The sequence below is a fragment of the Oreochromis niloticus genome, linkage group LG13 (assembly GCF_001858045.2).
Source record: "Oreochromis niloticus isolate F11D_XX linkage group LG13, O_niloticus_UMD_NMBU, whole genome shotgun sequence".
Classification (NCBI taxonomy): domain Eukaryota; kingdom Metazoa; phylum Chordata; class Actinopteri; order Cichliformes; family Cichlidae; genus Oreochromis; species Oreochromis niloticus.
In genome coordinates, this window is record NC_031978.2 from 21684048 (window position 1) to 21711323 (window position 27276).

Below are 27276 nucleotides of genomic sequence, written 5' to 3' on the forward strand. Positions count from 1 at the left end.
CAATGCTATTCAAAGGTTTCAGAGCTGTGACTGCAAAGGACCAACTGGCAGTAGAGGACAGTCTGGTGCTTGGCACTATTAACAGCTGCTGATAAGCTGACCCAGCCATTCGACATGAAGTATGAAGCTATAACATCTCTAACAGATACTTAGGGGCAAGCCCACGTAAATCTTAAACCGCAAAGACAGGCAAACTTGTTCCTCATGAAACAGTAAAGACAGTTTCCTGCTGTTTAGGCTCCAGTTTTAATGACACATTACATATCACAAATTATTCAGTTCAATTTTATTTTATTTATATGGTGTCATTTTATTCATACAGTCGCCTCAAGGCGCTTTATTGTAAGGAAATAACACAAAAATACAGAGAAAACCCCAATCAGACAACTCCCTCTAAACAAGCAGTTGGCGACGTTGGAAGGAAAAATTCCCTTTTTACAGGAAGAAACCTACAAAACAGACACTGTGGAAGAAAACCAGAGAAAGGTGAGTGAATTACAGTTATTCCAGCACAGTAGAGGAAAACACATCTATCACCTGGGCTTTTTCTTTTTCACAATGTCTGCTGTGAAAACTGTGCAACTTATAGCACTGACTTCACTCATCAGCTCGGTGGAACAGAGCTACATGGTATGATAAGTCACATTCAGCTTTTAGTGACTGCAAGGTGACATTAATTTATAAACAAATATGAACATCTGCTGTTTTAAGAGATGATGCAAATTAAAAATATGTGATTAACATAAATGCCCACCCCCAACACAAATTTGCCAGCGTTTACTTTACTAAAATGGAACAGAAATGCACATCCTTAATTAGCTAATAATTTGTTGTTAAGTGATCTGACTGCATTCCACTGAAATATATGAAATTTGGTTAAATAAATTGAATACCAGCCTCTTTCACTGAGCACTCACTCAGACAGATGGATGACAGCAGCTGGTAAGTCAGTAAACAAGCAAGAGTACAATAAATACTCTGTTTTAGGCTTTTTTAATTGATGTGGTAGTGTCACTTTTCTGAAAGTGAGGCTCTGTGTCATTTTAGCACACTCTGTTATTGTTCGCTCCCAGGACAGTTAATAAGCCATCTTTTCAGGCTCCAGTTAATCATCACGGGCTGTCCAATAAGACTGACAGAGCTGCAGTGTCTCTCACTATTCTTCCCACACAAAACCTTGTCCTGCGCTAAGAAAGGTGGGTGTGTTGCCATGCAGGGGTAGCTCCATCTTGTGGATCCAACCTTCGCTAAAGCAAAACAAATACAATGAAGAAAACTGAGGGATCCCTTCTCAGAATTCCCATTCACATATTCACAATCAAGTCTGTGCATGTGTATAAATGGGATCGTTATTATAACATGAATAAATATAAGTCTGTGTAAAATGTTTAAATGCATATAATCGTAGAACACTCACAAAATAAGAGCTTTTTAATATTTTTTTAGGTTATTAGTGCAGATTTTGGCACCTGCCTTTTAATACACCTTCATCGGGTCAACATCTCATGAAAAGGTTTGCAGATTTTCATGCATCGTTGGTCAGCCGGGCACAAAAACTGATGACTGTGCAATGCTTATCTTCATGCCAGTGACATGCACATGCCCAGAAACGGCTTTTGGAAAAGTCTCTCAAAGCTGGGACGCCTCCCTGCAACGTGAATCGTGGACACTAAACAGTCAGGTGATGACACCACGGGAGATGGAGTTGGTTGGTTAGTTGGTTGGTTACAGTTTTAACTCAACCTTTAAAAAAGGACTGATTATTTTAAAGCTAGAATTATCCATCCTTGCACTTAGTTACATATGCACAAGTGATTCTATCATTGTTTGACTAAAACAGTCATCATCTACTTCTTCTTGTAAATTTGTTTGTTTCTGTAAACGGAAATTGTCAAACAACAGTTTTTACACACAAACTCTGAGAAATAAGTCATGTGACACTGGCGGGTTGAATAACAATGATAATCATTTAGATTCTGGTGGGGATTTGATGTATTTTAAGACACCCGTTGCCTGATTTTACCCCTTGCAGAGCAAAGCAGTGGTTTACTAATTTTTCTACTTGGTGGATTTTTTTTGTTGTTGTTAAAAAAGAGAAGTGATGAGGAAAATATCAGAGTGGCATCAGAATCAGAGACTACATCAGCATGTCAAAAGAAAACCGTGTATTGCTGGGATTTGGTGTGAATTGTGAAAATGTATATTTGGGTGGGAGGTAGGAGGTGAACTCTATCAATTCTTAATCAGTGTGGATCCCTCCAGAGAAATAAGTATGTCTATGTGTAAGTCTGAGGTAAGTTTGGGCCCATATACATTTACATTTGAGCACATTTCAACTTTTTTACAGTCGCCTGCATTGTTAAAGCCTGCCAGCTTCTAAAACTTTTAAACTTATGCCATGGCAAAATATATTCTCATGCTATAACCTTGTACCTCTACCATCTCTTGGAAGTTTACATTAGAGTTATAAAGCTCATAATGCTACTCTTACAGATTTTCAAGCACTAAGTCTGCTCAGCGTTTCTGTAAAGTCACGGTGATTCTCATTGTTCACCAGTGCTGCCAGAAGCTTACGTTTTTTATTGGATGCCGTAACTCCACAGGGGATTTTTAGTATTCCTCTTCTCATAAATCTTTTCTCTAAGGCCACTGTGTCATCTGCAGTGAATCTGAGGCGTGCCCTCTTCCCCTACAGGCCGTGCATGGCTTTACTTCCAGCTAAAAGGTGATATTCCTATAAAATGTGTCTATAACCATTTCCATTTTATCACCTCCTCTTATTTTCAGAGATAAATGGTTTTTATTGTTTTGGAAGATTTATATGATAAGGGCATGTTACATGTCAGATCATCTCTGGAGCCCATCAAAAAGAAATTTCTCCCTTAAACATCACTTTATTTAAACAGCTTTTTAAAGTCAAAGGGGATAAAATTGTACATTAAATCACCAGAGATTGTCTTTTTCCCTCTATAGCGTTCAGGTAAATGTTATACTGTTGCCCTACACTTATCAACAGTCATAACAGCGAGGAGCTGACATTTAACCAAAGGGTAAAATTTGTAGTTTTTTGTCACAGCCTTGTAGGAGAGTTTTCTTTTTGCCTTAAGCGATTCTAGAAATGCAAACATGTGGTCCAAATCAAAATTGCTAGCAGACCTGCAACAGCCAGACTTCTTATTTTGAGTTCATGTGCTCTCTGCCGCACGCCTTGGGGTAAGGCATTAGCCACCACACGAAACAGAGGAACAGAGGAGCTGCATCTCTGCGTTAACCACCCACCGTTCTAGTCACCCGTCGTAGATCAAAAGCCCCGCCGAGTCGTAAGCATTAGAGTAAGAATGCAGAAAAAATGCAAATCACAGCCACATTTTCATTTTAGTCTTTTGGATCTAAAACAACATGAATTCCATTTTTTCTCCAGCAGACAGCAAAGTCTGACTCAGAAGCTTTTTTTTTCTTCAGGTATTTGCACAAGGCTGGTTCCCAACAGACGGAAAACGCCACATATTTAAACCATGACTCACGCCTACGGTGAGACTTTTTTCTAGCAGGTTCACTGTCTGTTACAGTTTACATTACCCAAGACATTATGACTCAGATTAAGAGCAAACATACAGTGTCTTTTTTAGATATGCATCATTTTAAGATTAATACCAACCCCAGAAGAAGAGTGACCTAATCAGAGATCATCATATAAATAATAAATTTGAGCTGTTGTTCATCTGTTTGTGTTGCTCACTGTATGCCTCTCGTGTGCCTTGTTCCAATTGGGAAGACAGATTCTAACCTGGAGGCTATTAGTTGTAAATCATGTTGATCTCAGAATAGGTTTATATAAAATAAATACTTTAAATTTTATGAATTTAAAACACTGGTAGCATTTTGTGGGTGTCATGTTTGTCTGTGTTATTGAAGGCATTCAACTTTGAAAAGACTGCTACAGAAAACTCATTTCAGCTCAATGCCGCTGCCACACCGACAAAAGAACCGCTGTGTTAGAGGTCATCCTCTGGCAATTGTACGGACCTCTGTGCTCGGTTCAGCAGCACTGCACTGGTAAAACTGGCTCTGCTTCAGCTGCTGCAGCACAAAGACATTAATTACAACACAAGAAGCTGCTAAGTTGGCAACAGCGTGTAATGCTCCAGCTTTCCCCCGCTGTGACATTCACTTTTAGGTATGCTGCCAAAGATTAAAGGGAAAGTAATTAAACTTCTCCTAGCAGAGACAAAATACTACCAGCCGGAAAACCTGATAGCACATACAGGACGAAACCTTATGTAAGTCTTGTTAGTTGTGTTTTCAACTGGCCTGAAGGAAAATCACAGTAAAACATGCTTAAAGAGTGCCCTCTTGAGTCCAAACTGTGATTTTTGTATTTATCTGCACCTTTTGACAGGTTACAGCTTTTTAGATAGTAATCTTAAGAATAGCCAGCGTGTCTCTGCCCTGAACCCAGACTGGGAGCTGCTTTCACAGAAGAGGAGCCTGATAGCAGAAGACACTGTCTCCCATTGGAAATTTCAGGACCCACAACTAAACCTGCAATCTTGGAGTGAAGAGTAGGGCATGCAATGAGGTCTATTAGATCTTTAAACCAAGGACCATGTATGTGAGGAGAAGGATTTTAAATTTAACTCTAGATTTAACAGGGAGCTCAAGAAGAGACTTAGGAAAATGGATTTCACTTTCTACTTTTTGTTAATACTTCATCCATTCGTCCATTCTCTTCCGCTTGGTCGTGGGGTGGCTGAAGCCTATCCCAGCTGTCATAGCGTGAGAGGCAGGGTACACCCTGGACAGATCGCCAGTCTATCATTAAAAAAAGAAATTCAGATAAAGATGTTTCCCATCTGTTTTCCTCATACAAAGATCTTTAAATTCATTCATGCATATTTTTCATTCAGTGTTTTAAAGAAGTGATGCAAAATACCACATCCACAAATGCAAATTCAGTGTTTCTAAAATGTTTTTTTTCTGTTTTTAAGAATGAGTTTGTGAGTTTGACATTGCAAGACTGAGTTTAGTGCATGTATCTTGGAATGTAATTTTTAAAATACGGCCTTATTTGTTTGTTTGTTTTTATCCCTCTTTGTGAGGATTCCTTGTGTTGTGTTTTTGTTTGTTTGTTTGTTTTTTGCTGTTTTGTATGTGCTTCTGTATACCACATGTGTTAAAGTGTCTTCACGTTCCAAATGTCTTAATAAATAGGCTGTAATATATCCCAAACACGCTGCTATCTAAGGGGGCGCTGTAGCTAACTCAGCCCAGACGGGCCCTTTAAGTCTGACGTTTCAGATTTCCTCCACGTTGGCCGCACATGCGCGGATAGGCTTACCACCTGCAGAAAATTAGAAGCGAACAAGGAAGTCTGCCCCTGAGTACTGGATGATAGGCTGGATAAAAACAAAAAACCTCTCCGCCGGAAAGTAGACACCCGGTCACCAGTTGCTTCGTATATCGGCGTGACAAGATGTTTAAAAAACTCAAGCAGAAGATAAACGAGGAGCAGTCTCCGCAGAGGAATGCGCAGTCACCTCAGCAGGCCCAGGTTAGTTGTTGTGGTGCTCGGAGCTAACTAGCTAAGTTAACGTCTGTTTATACTGCAAAGGCTTCACGGTTTGGAAGTGGTTGTCTAGTTATGTCTCATTAAGATAACTCAAGATGACAGCTTAATAAGCTAACTTGAATTGTCAGTTTGTCCTTTTACTGTCTTGGAAACATTAGCACCGTGCTAAGTCCTTAAGTTAGCAGCTTAACTTGGCTGTCAGCGGTTGGACCAACTGGAACTGGTAAATCCCGTTGTCCGAGTAGAAGAAAAAGTCTCACTTCTTACAGCTAATCATCAACTTGTTTGTAGCCAAAATGCCAGCCCGCATTTTTATACTCGCCAGTGACAACATGGGCGTGTCTGAGTTAATGCTTCTTGCATTGGCTGCCAGTGGATGTCAGCTGGAAGCTATATTTGACCCTTGCAAATCCTACTACTCCCAGGCGTCTCTATTAAAAACAATACAGAAGTAGCACACAGATTTCAAGTTGGAAGTTTGTCATTGGAAAAGTGCTAGAAAACTCATCAGATCCCTTGCTTTCCTCTTCTGTGAAAAAAAATGCGAATTGTTCTTTGAAATATGAAGCTGCAAGTTTCTTTAAGCTCTCCTAAATATATGTGAAGGAGTGAAGGTATGTGTCATAGTTTGGAGGTCCATCATAGTTCAGTTCCAAGTTAATGTAGATGTTTTCGCTGTATTTCTCTGTTTGCCTTACATGCAAAAGATCCCCAGTTCAGTTCTGGGAGGAGATCCAAACCCAGCCTCAGGGGCTCACAAGCTAGGGCTTATTCCCTATCCAGATAAATGACAGGGCTGCATCTGGCATAAAATATGCAGATCCAGCAAACCTTTGGAAGATGGATAGATAAATTTCCTTGTTCTAATTGGCTTGGTTCTTATGCAGATTGGCTGTTTTTGAGGAACAAATTTACATTTGTTATTCAGAGCTTGTGTGCAGTTTATGATTCCCATTGACTTTCTGTAAAACCACAATCTTAGACTGAGTTTGGCTCAAAGGTGAAGGCGTACAAAAGGTGAAATCCAGTAACAAGAGAACTTACACCCAGCAAGCATCTGTATTAAAGTTTGATTTATTGCCAGGCAACAAAATCAATATTATTGTTATGACTATGTTTTTTTATTATAATTACTTCTTTTTCCTTATTACTTATTTATTTTACAGATCAGCAGTGGAGAGCGACGTAGCAGCCAAACTCCCCCATTTAGTGATGGCACACCTTCTCCCAGTGACAGAGAGGTGAGCATGGTGTCAGCCTGTGATTCATATCTTTATTTATATATGTATACTTGTGTTCAGACCACAGCCTGCAGAGGTTTCCAAGTCCCTCCCCAGCTTACATTCTAATGATTGTTTCTCTTAGGCTTTAAAAATGTGCTTTGTATGCTTTGTTTAAGCGTACTGTCTGCTTTATAACATACAAGTCCCTTTTTGATTGAAAGTGAACAAGTGAACATTTAGTGCTATTGGTTTTCAGAGTCTTCTGGTTGTCACTAGCAAACTTCTTTGATCCAATTATTTAAAATAATCCAACAATCTAGACATATTGAACCCTGGACTCCTTAACATATTGCAGTGGATACAATAGCCAACACCAGATGGGAACATATGAGCCAGACTTGCAGTGTGGTCATTAATGTTGCAGAGCAGTCACCACTTGGATTCCATTCGTACGGTATTTTAAGTGTCTGAAGTCACTTATTATTATTATCATTAGTATTATTATTATTATTGTTATTACATTTTTAAGAGACCCTGTTCAAACAACTGAGCAGCTTCTTCTTTAGAGACAATGGAAAGGGCGTTTTAATGGTGTAGAGCAGACAGTGTTTCAGCATGTCTATGAATAATTGATGTATCCTCCTCAGTGTTTTTTGTGTCTCCTGTGACTAGTTGCAATATTATGCCTCAATAGATACTGACAAGTCAATTCAATGCAGGACTATGCTCCATTAGAAAGAGGTAGATAAGCGTAGGTTTAATGGCAGTGACTCTACAACTGATGATGCAAAATGTTGTTATTACATCTGTTGAGATTAGATATGGATGTTTACAGTCTTCGTTGTTTTTCAGATAAAACAATATCTTAATCACTCTTTCCTTCATTTCAACACTGCAGAACGCTCACTGGAGTAGTGGCACCGTCTCTTTTGGTCAGGTTTCTATGCACTGCTCTCCCCACTTGTGCCTTTGGAAGCACACATGTGTTGCTGTTATGTGGCTCGGCAGCCTCAGTGTAGAAGCTTCGTGTAGCATCACAGCATCTTTACTTCACCTCACGAATCATTAACACTTTGACATCTCTGAAAGCATTTGTTTCATGACTGAAGGCAGATTTAGCCCTTGGTTAAAATTGTGAAGATTACATGAGGAGATGTGAAACTGTTACTCATAACATTACTGTTGATTGAGTGCTTGACTTTTCAGTTTTTCTGATTTTTTTTTTCTTTTTCTTCCAGCTTATGTAGTGTATCTCCCTCTGTTTCAATCTCTGCTTTCTCTTTTTTATTCATCTCAGTCTTTCTCTCTCTCTCTCCGCCAGCCTCCTCTCATCAGGCTGGTCAGCCACTCCCTTCAGGGCTTTTTCACACTCATGCTGTTGTTTTTCTCATTGCTCTCTGTGTTCCTCTCCTTTCCCCACCTTTCGTCCCGTTACTGCACTGATGGGGGTCAGGTGCTGGCCGGGATGATAGCAGAGCCTGCTTTTCTCTCTGAGTATACTATCTTTGCTCTGGACCATTCAAAACGACCCCAAACGGCCCAGGTAGCCAGTGTGGTGAGTTTGTCCTCACTTCCTGCCTCTTTCATCTTTCTTCTTCTCCTCCTCCTCTTGCCCCGTTCCTTCCTCCCGTCTTCCACGCCTTTGGGGAATCGGTAGAGGACTGTTGCCCAAGTAGGGACAGCTTGTTCCCTGCTCTCCATCTCCTGTTTGCTTTGGATTTAGTAGCAAGAAGGCATCTCATATGTAGGTTAATTTTGCATCTACTGGGTTGTGGTTTACACTGTAGGATAGAAGCTTCTGTGCTTTTTGCCCCATGTTTGTTTGTTGTCCCTTCTTTCAGTTTGTGATCTGTCAAAGAAATGAACAGTGCCCATTTGTCTTTAGGTGATCTTTGCTGCTTGCCCTAGAGACCCTTGTAGATCCTTGTAGACCCTTAAATCCTGATATGTTGTCTGATGGCCTTTGTCCCTTCTCCCCTGAAGTCTGTTTATTTGGAGAGTTGAGATTTTTCTTTATGGGACAAGTTTTTAACAAATTAAAATTGAAAATTTTTGTCTAACTCTCTAAGTAAACAAACACATCCAAATAGCTGTTTCTTTATCTAAGATATATTTGATGTGACAAATGAAAATTGGTATTGCTTGTAACTGCTTATTAATTACTGTTATTAAAGTTAAGGTCTATTTTTTTTGACATTGTCAGTAGATACTAAGCACCAGTCGTAAGAACATATGGGTCGTCCGTATTCAAATACATACATTTGTACACACAGCTCTTCAAAGCATTTTCTAGACTGCATAAGTCTGCTTTGTAACTAGGTTTGTAGCAGGTAAATGGAGCTCAGTGTGAGGGTCATGTGTCAGTAAAGTTGAGACATTGTTTAATTGTCTCTTAACTCTGCTTGCTCATTTTAAATGCCAATATAGCCCAGTATGCACCCCAGCTGCTGTCATTAACCAGGATTTGCGTGGATATTGTGAGATAATGTAGTGATTATAAAACAAGGAGTTTATTACTTCAGCACAGCTGCTTCAGAATGACTGCCAGTCAACTTGTAGTGTTATTGTGCCAGTTATCTCAGAACAAAATGAAAAATATGCAAATGAAAGCAACTATTTAATGCATTCGACTGCAATAAAATACAAACCTCAAGAGACTGAACTGAGATGGTATAAGTCAGCGGTCTGGCTGTGTTTAAGTGGAGCCATGAATATTTTGAATTTATTAACAATGTCTTGACTATCTCATAGTGATTTATTTGGTTGATCTGTCTGATTCACTTCTTGCTAGATGCTGCTTATGAACTGTAGTTTGGAAAGAGGGGAAGCCTTAAGTTCTGCTGCCCCTTCATTATGTTTATGGTTAATGACACTGATTAAGATGCAGTTACTCTTTGACCTTTTCATCGTTCTTTTATGTAACCTTTGTTTTGATATTTGCATGATATGTAATTTAAAAGTCAAAGTCTAAAGGGATCATTAGATTCCCGGTATAGAGTCGTAGGAGTTTTGATGTGCGAAAGCCACAGATACAAATGTCCATCACAGTCACTTTCACATGTTAGCGATGTGACATAATCTTGATTTTTGGATCTCATTATATTTACATTTACCCATGAAATCATTTCATAGATTTTTTTTTTTTAATATTTGTTTTTCGTTTTTGTGTTTTTACTTGTTCTGCTAGCTATGTTTGTCTGTTGACTGGAGGCTTCTGTCTTAATTTTTCTTTATATTTGTACTGGTACTTTGTGGAGTTGGTGATAGTAACTCTTCTGAGTCACAACGTTTTGTGGTCTGTGATCTGTTTTGAATTTGGTTTCTGATTTGTCCCTGTGAGAATTTAGTTTGAGCTTGTGGTCCTGAAATAGAGGCACTCAGGACCCTGTGAGTGCCCTGGTTTGGTAGGTTTACATTTGGTGTACCGTTCCGCAGTAATTATCCATGAGTCATTGTCCATGTTTTTTAACATGACTGAAAATAGGCATGCATGAAGGGCATAATAGTGAAAGGCAATGCAATAAATAGTCCCTTATAACCTCCAGCAAAACCAGTCTTGGCGAGGAACGGCCATCTGGGGGTGATGGGAAATAAAAGAGAAATAAGAGCACAGGGACACAGGACGAATATAAAGGCGCTAATGCAGTTGTCTTGCAAACAAACAAGTTCCTTTTTATTGCTACTCACTCAGACACCTTGTATGTCATTGAAGTCTTGACAATAAAACTTTAGCAAAGGTCACATTTCTTAAAAGATTGAGGCCTGCTGTGTTTGTTTACATGCTGACATTCTTTTTTCTTTTCACTACTTCTGCTGACTCTTTGCTTTATACCCAAATTCTTCTTGTTCCTCACACAGATGTACAATAACTAAATAGATCCACTTAAAAAAAAAGTCTAGTGGTAGTGGTCAATGGGGTCTTGATCATAATCACGAAGCTCTTGACAGACTTGCTTGAAGTCAAGCGTTCACATGACTAGCTGTGCAGACGAAGCGGAAACAAGTAATCCACAGGAAGGAGTAGCTTGGAGCTGGACAAGGGAGGAGAAGAGTTGCTGACTTTGATGCTGCTTCTAACAAATCAACTAAACCAACTAAGCTGCTAAATGTTCCCTCACGTCAGTTGCAACGTTGTCCTCCTGTAATGCAGCTGCACACAGCACTGCCAAGCATCTTTAATTCAAACGCAGCTCTCCTACTTGACTTTTAACTATTTGTTCTGACCTCATGGCTGTTGTGTAGTTTTGTCTTAACCCCTTTTTGTTTATTCTACAGTAGAGATGCCTTCTTTTGTGTATTTAACCCCTCTGTTTTTTTCCAAGTTGCATGAGGGTACCCATTGCCCCTGCATTGCTCCCAGCAATACTAATATTGCTCCCTCCAGAGTAATCAGGGAGAGCCACGCTGGGTGTGGATGACTAACTGGCCCAGGACAAGCTTGCTGGTACAGCTGCCCTTTTCCTCATAATTTCATCTTTATTTTTTGGTCTTTAGAGTGCCTCTAAAGGTGCATTGAGGTCTCCCAGAGGCAGCATCAATGGGGATGGAAGTGCTTCTCCTCATGTAAGAGTATTACCAAGCCTCCTCTTTAATCTCTTCAATGTGATGTTACAGTGTTTTTGCACATTCATTAATGAGTTTGAGATTTTTATGTCTTTTGTTTTGGTTTGTAACAGAAAGAGGAGCCACAGTCATTTGCCCAGAAACTACAGCTGAAAGTGCCCTCAGTGGAGTCGTTGATTCGTAGCGGAGCCAGTCGGGCGGAAAATCTGTTTCGCTCTCCATCTAAAGACAACCTGGTCCGAACTTCATCACGCGAGTCCCTGACTCCTTTGGGAGAAAACGAGTCCCCCAGTGCCCCGGCATATGATCCACCCTCGGACATTGAGAGCGAGGCCGAGGAGCCACCAGGAAGTGTAGAGTCTCTGTCCAAAGAGCAGTTGTTGCACCGAATGCTTAGAGTAGAAAGGAGCCTGGGGAAGTACAGGGGGAAGTATTCGGAGGTGAGAAACAGACAGGATGCTTGAAGACTAAAGTGTAAAGTCTGTACATGAATATAACTCCTACTCATTTTTACATCTTTGTCATGTAGCTGGTTACTGCGTACCGTACCGTACAGCGAGAAAAAGAAAAAACGCAGGTAAATTTTACATGTTTTTTTTTTTCTTTTCTTTGTTTTGCAGTATTTTTCTCACCTGATGTTTTTTGGAAAAAGAGAATAACATTTGAACTGATCCAACGTTCACTTTTGTTCTCCCCAGGCCATCCTCAGTCAGAGTCAAGATAAAGCACTGCGCAGGATAGGGGAACTACGGGAGGTATGACTATATGCTATGGATGTTTTTGTGTCTTTAGATTAAAATATTTTTTTAAATTAATATAAACTGCACAAATGAATGAACATACTGAATACTCTACTGTATAGGAGCTTCAGATGGACCAACAGGCCAAGAAACACCTGCAAGATGAGTTTGATGCTGCGCTAGAGGAGAAAGACCAGATGATCACTGTGCTACAAACACAGGTGTGTGGATGGCGGTGGGAAAATTAGCCAAAGCTTTTCTGCTGTTTAGGATTACAACTTTATAAGTATGGCTTATTTTAAGCACTGTACAAACCCAGAACAGTGTTTAAATGTAACTTTAAAAAAAATTAACTTTAAAACCTGCTTTAATGATAATTTCACATTAATGCTTTCAGTTTAAGCATGATAATCACTGCAGTGATGTTCTGGTATAAATGGTTCTTGAGTTTTAAATAAATGTGACGTTATTTAAAATCAGAGACAAATGATGTGCAGAGGTTTTGTATTTAAAAGTTTCTCAGACCAAACAGGAATGCTTCACTTGCCTTGAAAATTAGTAGGTTACCCGCAATCAAAAAGCTGAAAGAACCATGTAATGCACAAACAGTCATGTAAAAATCAAGAGTTGTTTGAGACTGCATATCTACATCATGCAAATTTGTCCATACAGTTTTAGTCGTCCTGCTAACGAACAGCCAAATGGACAAAACCTCCATAGCAGGAGTAATGAATCTGTATAACTATAACTCTGAGTTCAATTGCGGGGAACAATAACAGATCTATCTCAAGTTGCCAAAGGGACTGTGATTCATTTATTTATCTTTGTTCCTCTAAGGTTGCTCTGTTGAAGAAACGGATCCAAGTGGGCCCCGATGGCTCGCTGTCGCCTGAAGGAGAGGTTCGTCAGTCTGAAGCTGCTGAAGTCTCTGCTTCTCCCACACAGAGTCCTTTGAAGGAGCACGAAGTAGAGCCTGAAGTCACTGAGGGTAAGTGTGTTTATTAAAATATATGGTTATTTAGTTGCCTCTAGTAAGGAGTCATGCTGTGTGAGCAAATTTTTTTTTTTTCTAAGCAGTGAATTTTAATTTCTGGACAGGAGAGGGCAACAGTGATCCAACTAAACTCATGGAGGCTTTGCAGAAGAGAGTGAAGAGGCAAGAAAACTTGCTGCAGAAGTGCAAGGAAGTTATGCGTACGCACAAGGAGCGAAGTGCCCAGCTTAGCAGTGAGAATGAAACTCTGCAGGAGCAGCTGCAGGAGCGACTGCAGGAGTTGGAGAAGATGAAGGTGGTTACCCTGTGTTTTTCAGAAATGATAGAAGAGTTGGAGTGTAGTTATACTGTAATATTAGGATGCTTTCAGTCAAACAAAACTATAAATTTTAGATTAAATATACACAGAATTACAGCAACAATAAGTTAAAGTACCCAGATATTTCAAACTGATTTCCCAGAGATGATCGCTTGGTATAAACTGAGTAGTAAACTATAATTATAAAGAGGTTTGATTAAAGTAGGGATGGGCGGTAAAGACTGAGGAGTGTGTTTAGAGGAATTAATACTGTGCCGCAAACTGTCTGCCAGAGTCTTTATGGTCCACTGAGTATGTGACTCCATTATCTCGTGACACAGCAGATCGCTGTGGTTCTCAGAGTCCGAACATCCAAATTCTCTGGCTAAGCTCCAGAGTAAGGGTTCATGTCATGTCAGCGTGACATGTCAGCGTGACATGACTGAGCCATTGTTTTCATTGATTTCAAAACATTTTGCTGCAGTGGTATGATCGGCTCGTGTAGCTTGTCCTTAGTCGCTCTGATGTTTTGCAGCGCATGATAACAAGTGGTTGTTGTAACAAAGCCATTGAAATAATAGACAGTTTGTATGTGCCGTCGCTTGATTGACTTGCTTTCATTTATTGCCATAATTTGGGGGGGGTTTTGTTTTGTTTTTTTGTATGAATCCGCAGCTTGTTTGGGAATGGAGGCCTGTCCTTTGTCAGGGAAAGCAGAGGTTAACAGGCGTTTAGCCCTCCTAAAACAGCATGACTGGATCCTGGAACTGCTGGGCTCTCCTTCTCCCTTGCTTCAGACAAATATCCCATAAAGCAGAACATCTGTCTACTTTTCCAGACCCTAACTTCAACTATTTTTGAATTCACGTGTTAACTGTGTGATGCAGTCCTTGAGTATTGTATGCTATTTGGTCTTTCTTTGTCTCTTTGTTTATTCATATGATACGTTTTGACATTATAAAAACATTCTGTTAATCACAGTGCAGCATACATACTCATGCCGTTGGCACACTTGTGTCAAACAACAGAGAAACATTGCCCAGCATTTCCTGTTTAGTAACTGCTTGTTAAAGTGCGGTGCCACAGAGACATGGCTACTACATGCCACGGTTGCAAGAGTGAGCTGTAATTTGGGTTGACTTGTTGGTTTAGTTGGCCATGTATACACACTGGTTGTTTGGCTTGTGGGTGAGGCATCCTGGGTGGTACAGAAAGAATCTGATTGGGAAGTTATCAGAGCAAACACATATACAGGATGCAGGAAGCGGTGCATTGTGAAGTGGCATTCATGCCATTAGGACACGTGTGACATTTTTAATTTTTAATTTTTTTTAAGTCGATTGTTTTGTCTTTAAAGGAACTACACACAACAGAGAAGACTAAGCTGATCACTCAGCTGCGTGATGCCAAGAATCTTATTGAACAGCTGGAGCAGGACAAGGTTAGTGAGGAGCTTTGAGATCTGGATTGAAGGTTCTTCTATTTCAGTTACATGTGTATGTGTGTGGGCGCGTGTGTGTTTTTACTCTGCTGTTGAGTAGCTTCAGACTCATATTGTTTAGCTTAAACTTTGACCCCAGCACTGCAGGATGGATAGCAGTTCTGCGAGGAATGCTGAAAGCTCTTAAAGCCGTAACACAATTAATAGCACAGGGCTGAGTTTTACAGCCTTGGTTCATGGAGAGCAGATCAACATAAGCTTTAGTGTTGATTCCTGTGCTCAGGGTGTACAGGTAAAGGGATGATTTTTCTTTCATGGGGTACTGGTTTTTTGTTTTTTAGGGAATGGTCATTGCTGAGACCAAACGGCAGATGCATGAGACGCTGGAAATGAAAGAAGAGGAGATTGCACAGCTGCGCTCCAGGCTCCAGCAAGCTATAGCCCAGAAAGAAGTAGTACAGGAACAGAAAGAAAAGGCTGAGAAATCAGGTACGTGCTGTCCATGTCAGGTAATGTACAGAAAAATTCTGTTTTTTCTAGATATGTTTGTGATTTTTTTTTTTTTTTTTTTTTCCCCCTCCAATAGCTTTTGAGGAACTTGAACGAGCACTGGGTGTAGCACAGAGGGCAGAGGAGGCTCGAAAACAGCTGCAGGTTCAGCTGGAGGAGCAAGTGAAAGAAATCGAACAGGCCAGTGAGGAAGAGAGGAAGAGTCTGCAGCAGGAACTCACACGAGTCAAACAGGAGGTTGTCACCATCATGAAGGTCAGGAAAGGACTTCTCCTGAATATTTATTTATTGACTGAATAAGTCATTTGCTGCAGTCATATTTCTAGCTTTATCCAAAGAGTTGACTTCTTTGGTAGTTTCTTTGATAATGACATATTGTAGCCACAGAAGTACCAACATTGACTAAGTAGTGTAAGCATTTACATTAAAAAGAATTTAGTGCGTATAAAATGTTCCACTGCTGTCATGGAGAGCAGTAATATCACTTTGTTTCACGAGCTATGATCCTCTGTATTTATATTTACCATTCATATTTTTTTAACCAATATTAGAAATCATCAGAGGAAACTGTGGCCAACATGGAAAAGCTCCACAGTGAAGCTTTGGCAGCTAAAGAAGAAGAGATGAAAGAGAAAATCAGCAAAGCTGCGGTTGGTGCAAAATGTTTTCCCTTATTCAGTTTAGCAACAAAACCACTGTATCAAATAAGAAAAATATAACTTTAATATTTTTATTTTTTTAAATGCTGTTTAGGAGCAGTGCAAAGAGGAGTTTGCACAGCTGGCTAAGGAACAGGAACAGCAGGCCGCTCTGGCTCTGGAGGACGCAGAGTTACAGAAGACGGCTTTAAGGACAGAAGCTGATAATAAGGTTAAGGAGATCCAGCTGGAGCTTGAAGCTGCAAGGACTGTGAGTTTGTTTGTTTGGTTTTTTTTTTTTTGCTTTGTTTTTAATATTGAGAAAAGCAACAGCTGCAGAGCTTCGTTTTTACCTGTTTATTGCATCTCTGTGGATGTAACATGTTCTTTCATGTTGAATCTGCTAATCACTGACCAATTGCTTTGAGGTTCAGAACTTATTTTTATTTAATTAGTTTGCAAAGTAACTTGTGTATGCTTGTGTTTATTTGGTTCTGCAGTAACACGCCAGACACACAGAAGTGAGCAATTTTCAATGTGTAAATATTTTCACAGTCTACATTTAATATGTAATGCTGTCAAGCATTAAATCCTTATGTACTTGAAGGTTTTACAAAGTTGGTTGTAATTGAACTGTGTCACAGCTTTATTGTTAAAAAAATATCTTAATAACCGTCAATGTGTTTTTATAGCTGTGTCAGTTCTGTGAATGATTAACTGTAGCAGCTTAGCGGAAGAATCTAACCACCTCCATGTATGTGATTGCAGCGGATATTGGAACTGGAGAGCTCTGTGAACAAGATCTCACAAGAAGAAGCGGGTCTCTCCCATGAACTTTCAAGTCAGCTGGAGGAACTGAAGAATAAACACAAAGAGCAAATCTCTGCATTAGAGGAAAAGCACCACGAGCAGCTGGAAAAGCACAAGGGCACCCTAACCCAGCAGCATAATGCTGCCCTTGAGGAGCTCAAGGAAAGACACGGGGCCGAAATGGAAACCCTTCTGAAAGACAAGGAGCTGCAGTTCCAAGCGCATGTCAAAGAGATGAATCAGAAAACTCTAGAGAAGCTGGATGCAAAGCAGGCAGAGTTAGAGGCGCTCTCTGCTGAGCTTTCAGAGGTGCTGAAAAGTAAACAGCTTTTGGAGGAGAAGCTGTCGGCTGCTGAAGATGCTCATAGTTTAGCGCTACAGGAACACGAGACGAGGTTTCAAGATCAGGTGTCAAAGCACAGCGAAGAGCTTGAAAATGTCAGACGTGAGCATGATCAGTCGCTTGGCGGAATAGAGAAAACTCTGAAGGAGGAGCTTAATGCATTGAAAATTGTTCTGAATGAAAAGGAGAAGGAAATTGAACAGCACGTGCTTAAAGAAAAAACACTACAGGAGGAATCACATTCCACTGCACAAGACCTAGAAAGCAAGATTAAAGAATTGGAAGCGCTGCAGAAAACTTTATCAGAATCCCAGCTGGAAATTGAGAGTTTAAAGGAATCTAATGCACAGTTAAATAAGATAACAGAAGATCTTGATAAGTGCAAGAAAGAACTGACAGATCTGGAGTACCAGTTGGAAGCTGCAAAGAATGAATGCCAACAAAAAGAGAAATCCCTTCAAGAAACTGAGCATCAGTTAGAAGAGAGCAGGAAGGAGCTCTTGGAGAAAGAGAAGTCATTTACATCAGAACTGAACACTAGGCTGGAAGAACAAACACGCCTCAAGAAACAGCTGGATGACGAAAAAGCTGCCCATGAAGCAAAGCTGAAAAACACTATAACTGATATGGAAGGTAAACTGAAATCACAGGAAACCAAAATGGAAAATATCAAACAGAAGGCAAAAGAAATGCAAGAGAAATTTAAGAAAAAGCTTCAGCAGAATGAAGAAAACATGAAGAAGGAGCTTGCAAAGAAGGAAGAGGAGCTTCAGAAGAAAGAACAACAAGTTCAGGAGAAAATCTTAGAGATGGCCCAGAAAAGTTCCCAAGGCCTCAGCAATACAGTGTCGGAGCTGCAGGTTAACCATAAGGAGGAAGTGGAGAAACTACATGCCACTCATAAGCATGAGATTGAAGAGCTGGAGCGCCGTTGGCAGGAGCGGTTAGGACAGCAGGAGGAAGAATTAATGGAGAAACATTCAGTCATACTGCAGGAGAAGGTCCAGGAGCTGGAAGAAGTGTCTCAGCAGCTTAGCAGAAGCAGAGCGGAGAATGAGCAAGTAATGGGTGAAATAAGGGGTTTAAAGGAGGACCTGGCGATCCGAGAAACCACTGTGCAGAAGCTGCAAGAAGAGCTTAATGAAGCAGCGCTTAAACTTGAAAGTTTGGCAAAGAGTGAAGCGTTGCTAAAAGAACAAATGGAGTCAGTGGAGAGGAACCTTAACCAGGCGCTCGGTGAGAGAAACGCCCTCCAAGACAAGCTGAACGAGACGGAGGAAGAGAGCAGAGAGAAGCTGAAGGCTTGGTCAGATAAGTTGAATGAAGCGGAAAAACAGCTTGAAGTGCTGGAAGGTGCCAGATGTAAGGAAAGTGCAGACTTGCAGAGTAAATTTGAGGAAACTTCCATCCAACTGAATGCCAAGGAAGCAGAGTTACAGCAGCAAATGATTAAGATGAGCAACCAAATGAGCCATTACTGTAAGGAGGTTCAGTCGAAAGTTGAGTGTGGATCTAATGAACTTCAGCAAAAAGTGGAGAGTAGGTTGAAAGAGCTGGAAGATAAACTGCTCTCTGGTCAGAAAAAGGTGGGACATCTCAAAAACATTATCCTTACTAAAGCAGATCAAATTTGCACTTTAGAGGAGAGTGTTCGCCAGCAAACCGAGGAGAATAAAAATCTATGCATTTCATTAGAACAGATGACTGCTCAGGTAAATGCTCATATGGAGCACATCAAAGCCTTAACACATGAGGGAGAGACTCATTCTCAGTCCATTAGTGAGCATGTACAGAAGATTGAGGAGCTCAGCCAAGCAAACAGAGTCATATCAGAAACTTTGAAAGCAAATGAGCTGCATATCAGTAGCTTGGAAAGCGTCGTCTGTGACTTGAAAAATCAGCTAGCAAGTAACATAAAAGAGAAGGAGGAAGCCATAAATCAGCTGAAGCAGCAGTATGAAGAGGAGAGGCAAAAGGCTGCTGCTCAAATGGAGAGACTGGATCAGGAGAGACAGTCTGCTTTAGAGCAGGCGGATACACTCAGGACCAGTCTGTCTGAGTTAGAGATGAAATTCACACAGAGCGACAACACTACTGGATCTCTGCAAGCCCGGCTTGAAGAGCTGGAGCGAGAGATCGCTGAAAAGAATGAAGCTCTGCAGCGGCTGACAGCAACAATTGACAATCAGTCCGTCAGCAAGTCTGAGATGGACCAGCTGTTGAGTGAGAAGGAGCAAAAAGTCAGTGGGCTTACCGTAGAGCTTGAGAGCTCCATCAGTCGACTTAGTGAGCTTCAAGAGCAGTTAGACCTAAAGACGAAAGAGTGCGAACAGCTCACTTCTGACCTCAAACAGCAACACAGCATCAGGGAGAATGAGAAGTGCGAGTTGGTAGAACAGCTGCAGATGCAGTGCACCCAGAAAGGTAATTTAGAGCAAGAGATGGCCGAAAAACTTCAGGCCCTCGAGGAACGCAACCAGCAGTATAAACAAAAGCTTGAAAGTCAAAGGGAGGAATTTGAAAGGTTGAAAAACGAGATTATCAAGAGCAAGGACGAGAGTCTGAAGGAAACTGAGGAGAGGCTGAAGGAAACTGAGGAGAGGCTGTCTGAGAGCACTCGGAAAGGGTCTGAGCTGAAAAAGAAAGCTGAGCAGAGAATCAGCCACTTTAAAAAACAGCTAACGGAAAAAGAGCAGACGATTACAACTCTTCAGACTAGCCTGGATGAACTTAAGAGCAATGAAACTTCTGTGCAAAAACACATAGAAACATTAGAAGAGAAAACAAAATCGCTGGAGGATACTCTCGTCAAGCTTAAGGAAGAGCAGGCCAAACACCTTGAACAAGTTCTGCATAACGAGAGGCTTGAGAAAGAAAAGTCTTTAGAGGAGTTGAAAGTAATGTATGAAGACAAGCTGACCTCGCTTCAGAGTGACGCAGTGCAACAGGGGCAGCTCAAAGACACTGAATCGGCATTACACGAAATCGAGGCAAAGCTAAAAGAAGCAGAGGAGCAGAACGGAAACCTTCTCGCAGAAATAAATCGCCTGAGAGGAGAAATTAGCGAGAAGGATGCCCAATTGGAGCAACATCAGGCGACTGCTAGGGAGGTCCAGAATCCATCAGAAACTGAGGTAAAGGTGGAATGCAGCAGCATGCAGCAAACCAAGAGTGTGATGGAAAACGAGCTGGAAAACCATTCTCCTGCTCAAGAGGTGGACGATGAGGACTCTTTACAGTCTCTGAAGAACAAACTGAGCCAGGTGAAGAACGAGAAGGAGAAAATCCACAAGGACTTCGTCAGGCTGCAGAAAGATATGCGGTCACTGAGGAAGGAGCATGACCACGACCTAGAATACCTGAAGAAGGAGCTTTTGGAGGAGAATGAGAAAAAGCTAAAGTAAGGCTTAAAAATGCTAGTGAAAAATCCCTTGTCTGTATAATATTAGATTTGTGTTAATAGTTACTAATTACATTTCCTTTGCTCTCTGTTCTAATAGGCTGGAGTTAGAAGATTTGGAAATGAAGCACAACTCTGCGATGAAGCAGATAATGAGGGAGTTCAATGCACAGATGTCTTTGAAAGAGAAGGAGCTCAACACAGCAGTGAGGGAGGCCATCGGTGAGGCAAAAGAAAATAATGCTCAACCAAATTAAACCAACAAGATTTACAAGCAAAGGAAACGAGCGGTCGAAATTGTTCACTTTTGCTGTGGTCAGAATCTTTCAGTACTGCACTTTGATTATGTTTTAAACAAACGACTGGGTTAAACTAGAAGATCAAAGTAAATATGACTCGCATTCTTGATCAACAGTAAGATGGGATGGCTGTGTTGTGACACTATGTGCTTTTTACTCTGGACTCAAAGGGGAACATTAAGGGATTACTGCTTGTGGAAGAAATGTTTCCTTCATGTTAAAATCCAGTCCAAAATTAGAGGCAAGTGAACATATAAATCGTGTTTTTATGCACTTGGCTTCTTCCTTTTTTTTTTTTCTTGATTCAGCAAAAGCTCAGAGTGTTGAAGAAGAGCTCATCAGTAGCCATCGTGAAGAAACCAGCCAGCTGAGGAAGGTGATTTCCCAGAAAGAGGATGACTTGCACAAAACTGTTCAGAAATATGAACAGGTTATACAGGTACTATTAAAAGCTCATCTTATTTGTTTTAATGGGGTTATACTATAGGGGGCACTCCTTTGTAGACACCACCCATCGACTGTTACTGTTTGGATTTGTATGTAATATCTCTCTGGCTGCCTTTAAAGCATAATTAAATTGCAAAGAGGATCTGAGGTCTGAAACAAGGCAGTGCCCTCACTGAGTGATTTGCAGCATACTTGAGTTGTGATGGTGAGATGATACATGGGAAATGACTCAGTCGTTGTTCCTTTTTATTTATTTATTTGTTTGTTTTTTTCAGAGTCGAGAAGAGGAGATGGGAGACAGAGTGTGGCAAGTTCAGAAACAACTGGAGGAGTTGCGAGGAAGAACGCAGGACACTTCTGAGGTACAAATAATGCTGACCCACTGTTATTCACTGGCCAAACATCTGTTATAGCTGTCACAACTGGCTGTACTTTGGATGTTTTTACTTGTCTTTACTTGTCTGTAGCTGTCGTAGTCCATTTTGAAATGGAGGGAGGGGTTTGGAGTAAATTTATGTAGTGATTCTGTTGGAGTCGTATGTCACTTCACTCTAGCTGTATGAAATCACAGCATTTCAGCTCTCTTCTGGGAAAAGGCTGGAGTTTAAGGGAAGCAATTCTAGCTCTGAATGAGCCTAATCCAGATGCATTTTTGTGTCTGTATAAACCTTTTCAAATGGCCTGTTAGAAAGTTCACATCCAGGTTGACAGACTAGGCAGTTATCGTTCATCTTTTTCTTTGGGTTGCTTCATAATTGAAGATATCCGTCTAGGAGCTCGGGGACAGTTTTCCTACATAGTTTTCTCTGATCAGTCTCTTGCTCCGGTTGTGTGGCCTCTCTCCAAAGCGCGCCGGATGCTGCGAAGCTCGTTTGAATCACTCAGGAATGTTCTCCGGAGAAAATGGAGATTGTCAGGCAGCAGCCAGCGTCAGTCCCTGTTCTCAATTAATATCATGCGATGTGATTGTAGACATTAGATTTATTCTGCAGCAATACTCTCATGCAACATGTGCATAGTGGAAAGGGGCCAGATAAGACGAAAGCACTCCAGGGAGACATTTTAGCCAGGTGTTGAGGTGCCATGAGACCCCTGCAGTGATTCTTCTACCTTTTGCGCACATGTCTGCATGCACACAAAGACAAAGAATTATGCTGCTCTCTCTGCTGCATTTTTCCCAGGTGAGGTAATAACTTTATGGGTGGATTGTATGGCGTTCAGCTCAGGGAGGCCTTTTCTTGGGCCTCACAGTGGGTCAGTGTGTCCCTCCACAGAGAGGAGACTAAATACAAGCACACTTTAGTCTGTGTAGACTACAGTGTGTTTAAACAATGCTGTTAGTCCATCTTTTAAAACCTTCTGACTTGTGTCTGTGGCTCTTAACTCCAAGCACATTTATTTCTAGTGGAGACATCAGTCTGTGAAACTGGTCATCCATGAGTGTATTATATATACATGTAATTTCTCAGTGCTTTAGCTTTAGAAAATGTTATTCAAACAATTCTAAATTGTTCGAGAACTATTTTCAGCAGCGGATAAATACACATTTGAGTGTTGTTGATGTCAGTAAATGCAATTCTGTGCTTTTAGAAGATGGTGGAGCTTCTCGGCACAGAGGCCTGTGATAATGTGGATGCAGGGACTGCACTAAATGTGTTGTTACTGTAGTTTTCACATCCGTTTTTTTTTTTTTTTTTTAAACCAGGTTGAAAGCAGATCATTTAATTAAGGTTTGGTTCTAACACACAGTGTCTTCTTTCTCTCTGTTTTTTTTGTTTGTTTTTTTTTTTCATTTTAGGAACAGATGACCCCAGAAGAACTAAAGGTATACTTGTTCATTATATGCTGGTTTCACTGATCCTAGCGTACAATTAAATTTACTAACAAGACAAAAATATAACGTTCACATTTAATATTTTGTGAATCCTGTCCTTCTCAGGCTCAGCTTGCTGAAAAAACGACATTGCTAAGTGAGGCTCGACTGAGAGAGCAGCAGTTTGTTGAAAAAGTGAGTGTCGGACCCCCTTGGTTGCTCTTTCTGAGGACACCAAATCCATCGCAGTGTATTCCCAGGATTCTGTGGCCTCCAGCAAGAGCAGCTACCGCTCTCCTGCTGCATCAACTTAATTACACAGCACATCTGTTTACATTTGGTTTAACCCCATAAACAATCAGAACAACGCCTCCAACAGCTTTTCTCACACACACCATCGTTCTCACAAGCATCCTGCCCTCCTCTGAGGATGACCACCAAAATGCTTATGTCCTATTTAGCAATTACTCTAATGCATAGAATTAACCCACTGGGTTAAAGAGTTTTTAAATAATCTGTGCATGCTTGTTTGTTTCTCCACGCTAGATTCACTCGCTCGAGGACAAGATTAAATGTTTCCACCGAAACACTGTTGTAACTCATCTCGGGAGCACATTTAAAGGTAACACCATGAATCACTTAGTTCTGCTTCTTGATCCAGTTTCCTTATAGATTATCACAGCAGAGATGACATGCGTAACGCTTGAGCACAGCCCAGTCTCATGGGAAAGCGTAACATATGCTGTGTGGACTCTGTAGGGGGGAAAAAAAGGGCCACCTAACCTTTTTTAGTGTAATAAAGGATTTTAAAGACAGACCATGTGATTATATTTTGTGTCAACAGTAAAAGTGTAGCTGCTCTTTAAGATCTCAGTTGGTGTTTTGCCACTGCCTAATCTGACAGTTAACACATTGCTTCAGAGATCAGGCAGGAGGTGCAGATCCTCAGCAGTGCGTGCCGGACTGCTTTAGCTATGCTTTTGATTATGGTTTAGCTGGCAAAGCAGGATTTTTAGGCTTGCTGGTAAAGATAAGAGCTGGGGTTATAATTAAGGTTAGACTACGGGTTGAGGGTGTATATGTAGCCGTCGTGGTTTAGGCTGAGGGAAACCTCTGGAGGTTGACCGTAAGTCGGTGCAGTCTCTTCAAGTATACCACGACCCAACTGCGTTTCATCTGTGTGAGAGTATTTGGAGAGATTGAGTGAGTCCTCTCGGACCTTTTCTGGTGCTGTAATAAAGTGAATCTGCTGTCAGAAGCGGGGGGGCGGTGAAGAAGCCATGCTTAGATTTAATGGGTTTTGCAGATTGTGGTCTAAATGTTTCCTACACAGGACACTGCAGCACGCAGATTTTTTTTTTTAAACCTTTCTTATCCAGTACATATATTTTGCTGCTGTGTCTTTTTATTTTCATATTTAAAGCCGCTGATGACTCAGTTGAGCTTACGTAAACCACCTTGAGTTGTATTTTTAGGTATGAAATTAATCAGAAAGCTGTTGAAATCTGCTTTCCTGCGTGGTTGATGTGAAAGTTGTCCTAGGTGGGGCAACACAGGGTCAGGGGGACGAAGGGCATGGGGTTTATTGGTGACCCATTACTCCACGCCAGAGGTCAAAGACTTGTTTGCACTGCTCTATCACCTTTTCCTGTACTCTAATCGCACAGTCCTTCTGGGCACATTCAGGCACATTTGAGGATGTTTGAGTGATTATTTCGAATAGGCACAAAGCAACTGGATGTTGTTCCATAATAAAGCTCTTTTCTTCAGTCATGAAAGTGTTAGCAGCCCTGTCCAAGTTGTAACTCAGTCGTTTCCATTCATAGCTTTTAGCGGGATAATTGTGTTATAGCTTTGGGCGCAGACCTTAAAACTCGTGTGATATTAAAGTGCTCATGCTGAGTCTCACCATTCTTTCCTGTACTCAGCTTTAGTGCATAATTTAAACTGTGCAAAAGGTGGTTTTGAATTTGCTTGCCAACACAAACCTGATGCTGTTAGTTGGGGGTTTTTGTGTGCATTTTCCAGGATTGTTGTACAAAACTACATAAAAATGCCCTACATACACTAACATGCACAGCTGTGTTTTAGGTTTTTCTGTGATAACTGTATTGAGCTTGGATTTTTCTCCTTCCCCAAGGAAATCTAAGCAAAGTGGCAACCTAGAGTAGTTGATATGTAGTCATATTTAATACATTTGAGGTCATTACAGATGTTGAAATAATGGGATTTGAAAGACATTAAAGAAAGAGAAGTTTGACAGTTGTGGTCATCATGAAATATTTATTTTTGCTTGTTACAGATCCTGGACTCAACATTTCCAACGCCTTCTCAGAACCCACAGAGATAGAGTACCTGAGGAAGGTGCTGTTTGAATACATGATGGGACGGGAAACAAAAGTATGTTCTGGTTTTGTTTTGTTTTTGTTTTGTTTGTTTTATAAAACAATTCTACAGGGAAAAAAACAATAGTTTTTATAATTAATCTTTTTCTCATTTTTATGTCTCCATCTTAGTTGGCTGTGAAAACATTAGGAGCAGCTTTGATGGTCTTATAGATGAGATGATTCAAAACCACCATATTAAAAACAAAGTGGCTGATAATTTTTGTTTTTAAAGCTGGTGACCTCCATCTGCTACTCATTTAGGAAGCTATATAAAACTCATGTTGTGTCCAGTCTTGTTGGATATAATTAACAGCGATCTCCCTAATTATCAGTGTTGTTGACATGGTCCTAAAGTCAGCGGGAGTTTCCCAGCTCCTCAACAAACACTCTTTATAACAACATGGCAGACCTCCCCCGTGTGGAGGATGTCCAGCAGGCTGCCCGCGAGCTCACACATCTTGCATGACGCAGATTTGCCATTTAAAGGCATGCTGGCCTTGTTTAGTGTTAGCTGAGCAGTTGGGTTTCCTACACAGCCCAGGAGCTCTGTTTCTGATTATCTTCTGTGTTTATAGGGAAATGCATGCTCCCTGGCAGATAGGCCTGGAGTTGATTATGCAGATAATTTTCATTCTTGTTGAGCCTTTTCTTGCACTTCAGTTGTCTCAGAACAAGTTTGATTTTGATTGGATGATGGTGTCAAAGACCGAGGTTAGCTGGGGGGAAAACAGAAATTATACTAACACCACAGATGACTCCTGCCTTGAAAGTAAACTGACTTAAAAAGATGACGATCAGGGTCTCAGTCAGAAAAATTCCCCTTTTTTCCACAGACAATGGCCAAAGTGATTACCTCCATGCTCAAGTTTCCTCCAGACCAAGCTCAAAAAGTTTTGGACAAAGAAGACTCGAAACCAATTGTAAGAATCTTTTTACTACTTGGGGATATTTAAATGAGGTCAAATGCGTATCAGGATTTGAACTAATTTCATATCCGTCTCTTCCACAGCCTTGGTTACGATGAGTGTTTGAATGATTCGGGTACTTCTGGATCTGCTGCTGCTACTGCTGCTGAAGGGGGAAGACTGCCATTATCTGTTTGCATTTCTTGTCATTTTATTCATGTGTGTGTTTGAGAAAGAGAAAACGTGTGTATGCAGTATGTGTGAATGCTGAACAGGTATGCGGGAATAAGAGAATTTGACAGAAACACCTTTTTTCTTCCATAAACCGTGTTTTTCTTTGAAGTTAAGTTTAATTTATAAGTTTTAGATGAGAGTAAATGGGTTTCCTTTTATTTTAGAATGTGTTTATAAAGATTGGCTTGTGCAATAAATGATATCATCATCACATGGATGCCGACGGTCAGTTGATTTGTAGATCTCTGTGTTGTGCTGTTGTCTGAATCACTTCCTCTGTAAAACTGTAAACGACCCTTTAACTGTGCACTCGCACCACATTAAGATACAGGCCTCTGGACCTCTTTAACACAGCTTTTCTATGCTTTATATTTTGACACTGATAGAAACAAAACTGTAAATTGTATTATGATAATTAAAACTGTACTATAAGGCACTATATGACTTGCTATACAGTTTTCTTTTTCAGAGTAACATTAAATCCTATTTACAGAACAACTTTTGTCACTCCTTTATCCTCATCACAATACAGATTTTTGTGTTGTAGCTTATCTGATTACCTGGCTTTGCGTTACTCCCAGTGTCTGACTGAGGACTGTTTGATAACACCTGGTTGAAAAGACACACTGAATGAAGACAACAAATCTGGGTTTAAAGATCTC

The 27276-nt window shown here is 40.7% G+C and overlaps 1 protein-coding gene across 2 annotated transcripts; it reads left to right on the forward strand.

Annotated features, from left to right (window-relative positions):
• The first annotated feature begins 5302 nt into the window (after positions 1 to 5302).
• On the forward strand, positions 5303 to 27109 carry golga4 (golgin A4). 2 transcript variants are annotated; one of them, XM_025897254.1, is made up of 25 exons: positions 5303 to 5551; positions 6736 to 6810; positions 8246 to 8347; positions 11287 to 11355; positions 11469 to 11795; positions 11885 to 11932; positions 12054 to 12110; positions 12218 to 12316; positions 12933 to 13083; positions 13194 to 13384; positions 14745 to 14828; positions 15170 to 15317; positions 15415 to 15593; positions 15890 to 15988; positions 16092 to 16247; positions 16745 to 20529; positions 20630 to 20751; positions 21137 to 21267; positions 21551 to 21637; positions 23074 to 23100; positions 23215 to 23283; positions 23635 to 23710; positions 25391 to 25488; positions 26309 to 26395; positions 26485 to 27109. In XM_025897254.1, exons 1-25 carry the CDS (start codon positions 5474 to 5476, stop codon positions 26497 to 26499), a joined length of 6360 nt encoding a protein of 2119 aa, XP_025753039.1. In that variant the 5' UTR covers positions 5303 to 5473; the 3' UTR covers positions 26500 to 27109. The 2 variants fall into 2 exon arrangements, with proteins under 2 accessions (XP_025753039.1, XP_005474073.1); XM_005474016.4 differs by lacking the exon at positions 8246 to 8347.
• The last annotated feature ends 167 nt before the right edge of the window (positions 27110 to 27276 follow it).

Coding starts and splice junctions, on each gene's coding strand:
- golga4 (XM_025897254.1), top strand. CDS start 5,474: ATGTTTAAAAAACTCAAGCAGAAGATAAACGAGGAGCAGTCTCCGCAG. Junction 11,933..12,053: donor GAGAAAAAGAAAAAACGCAG/GTAAATTTTACA, acceptor TGTTCTCCCCAG/GCCATCCTCAGTCAGAGTCA. Junction 20,530..20,629: donor GAGAATGAGAAAAAGCTAAA/GTAAGGCTTAAA, acceptor CTGTTCTAATAG/GCTGGAGTTAGAAGATTTGG.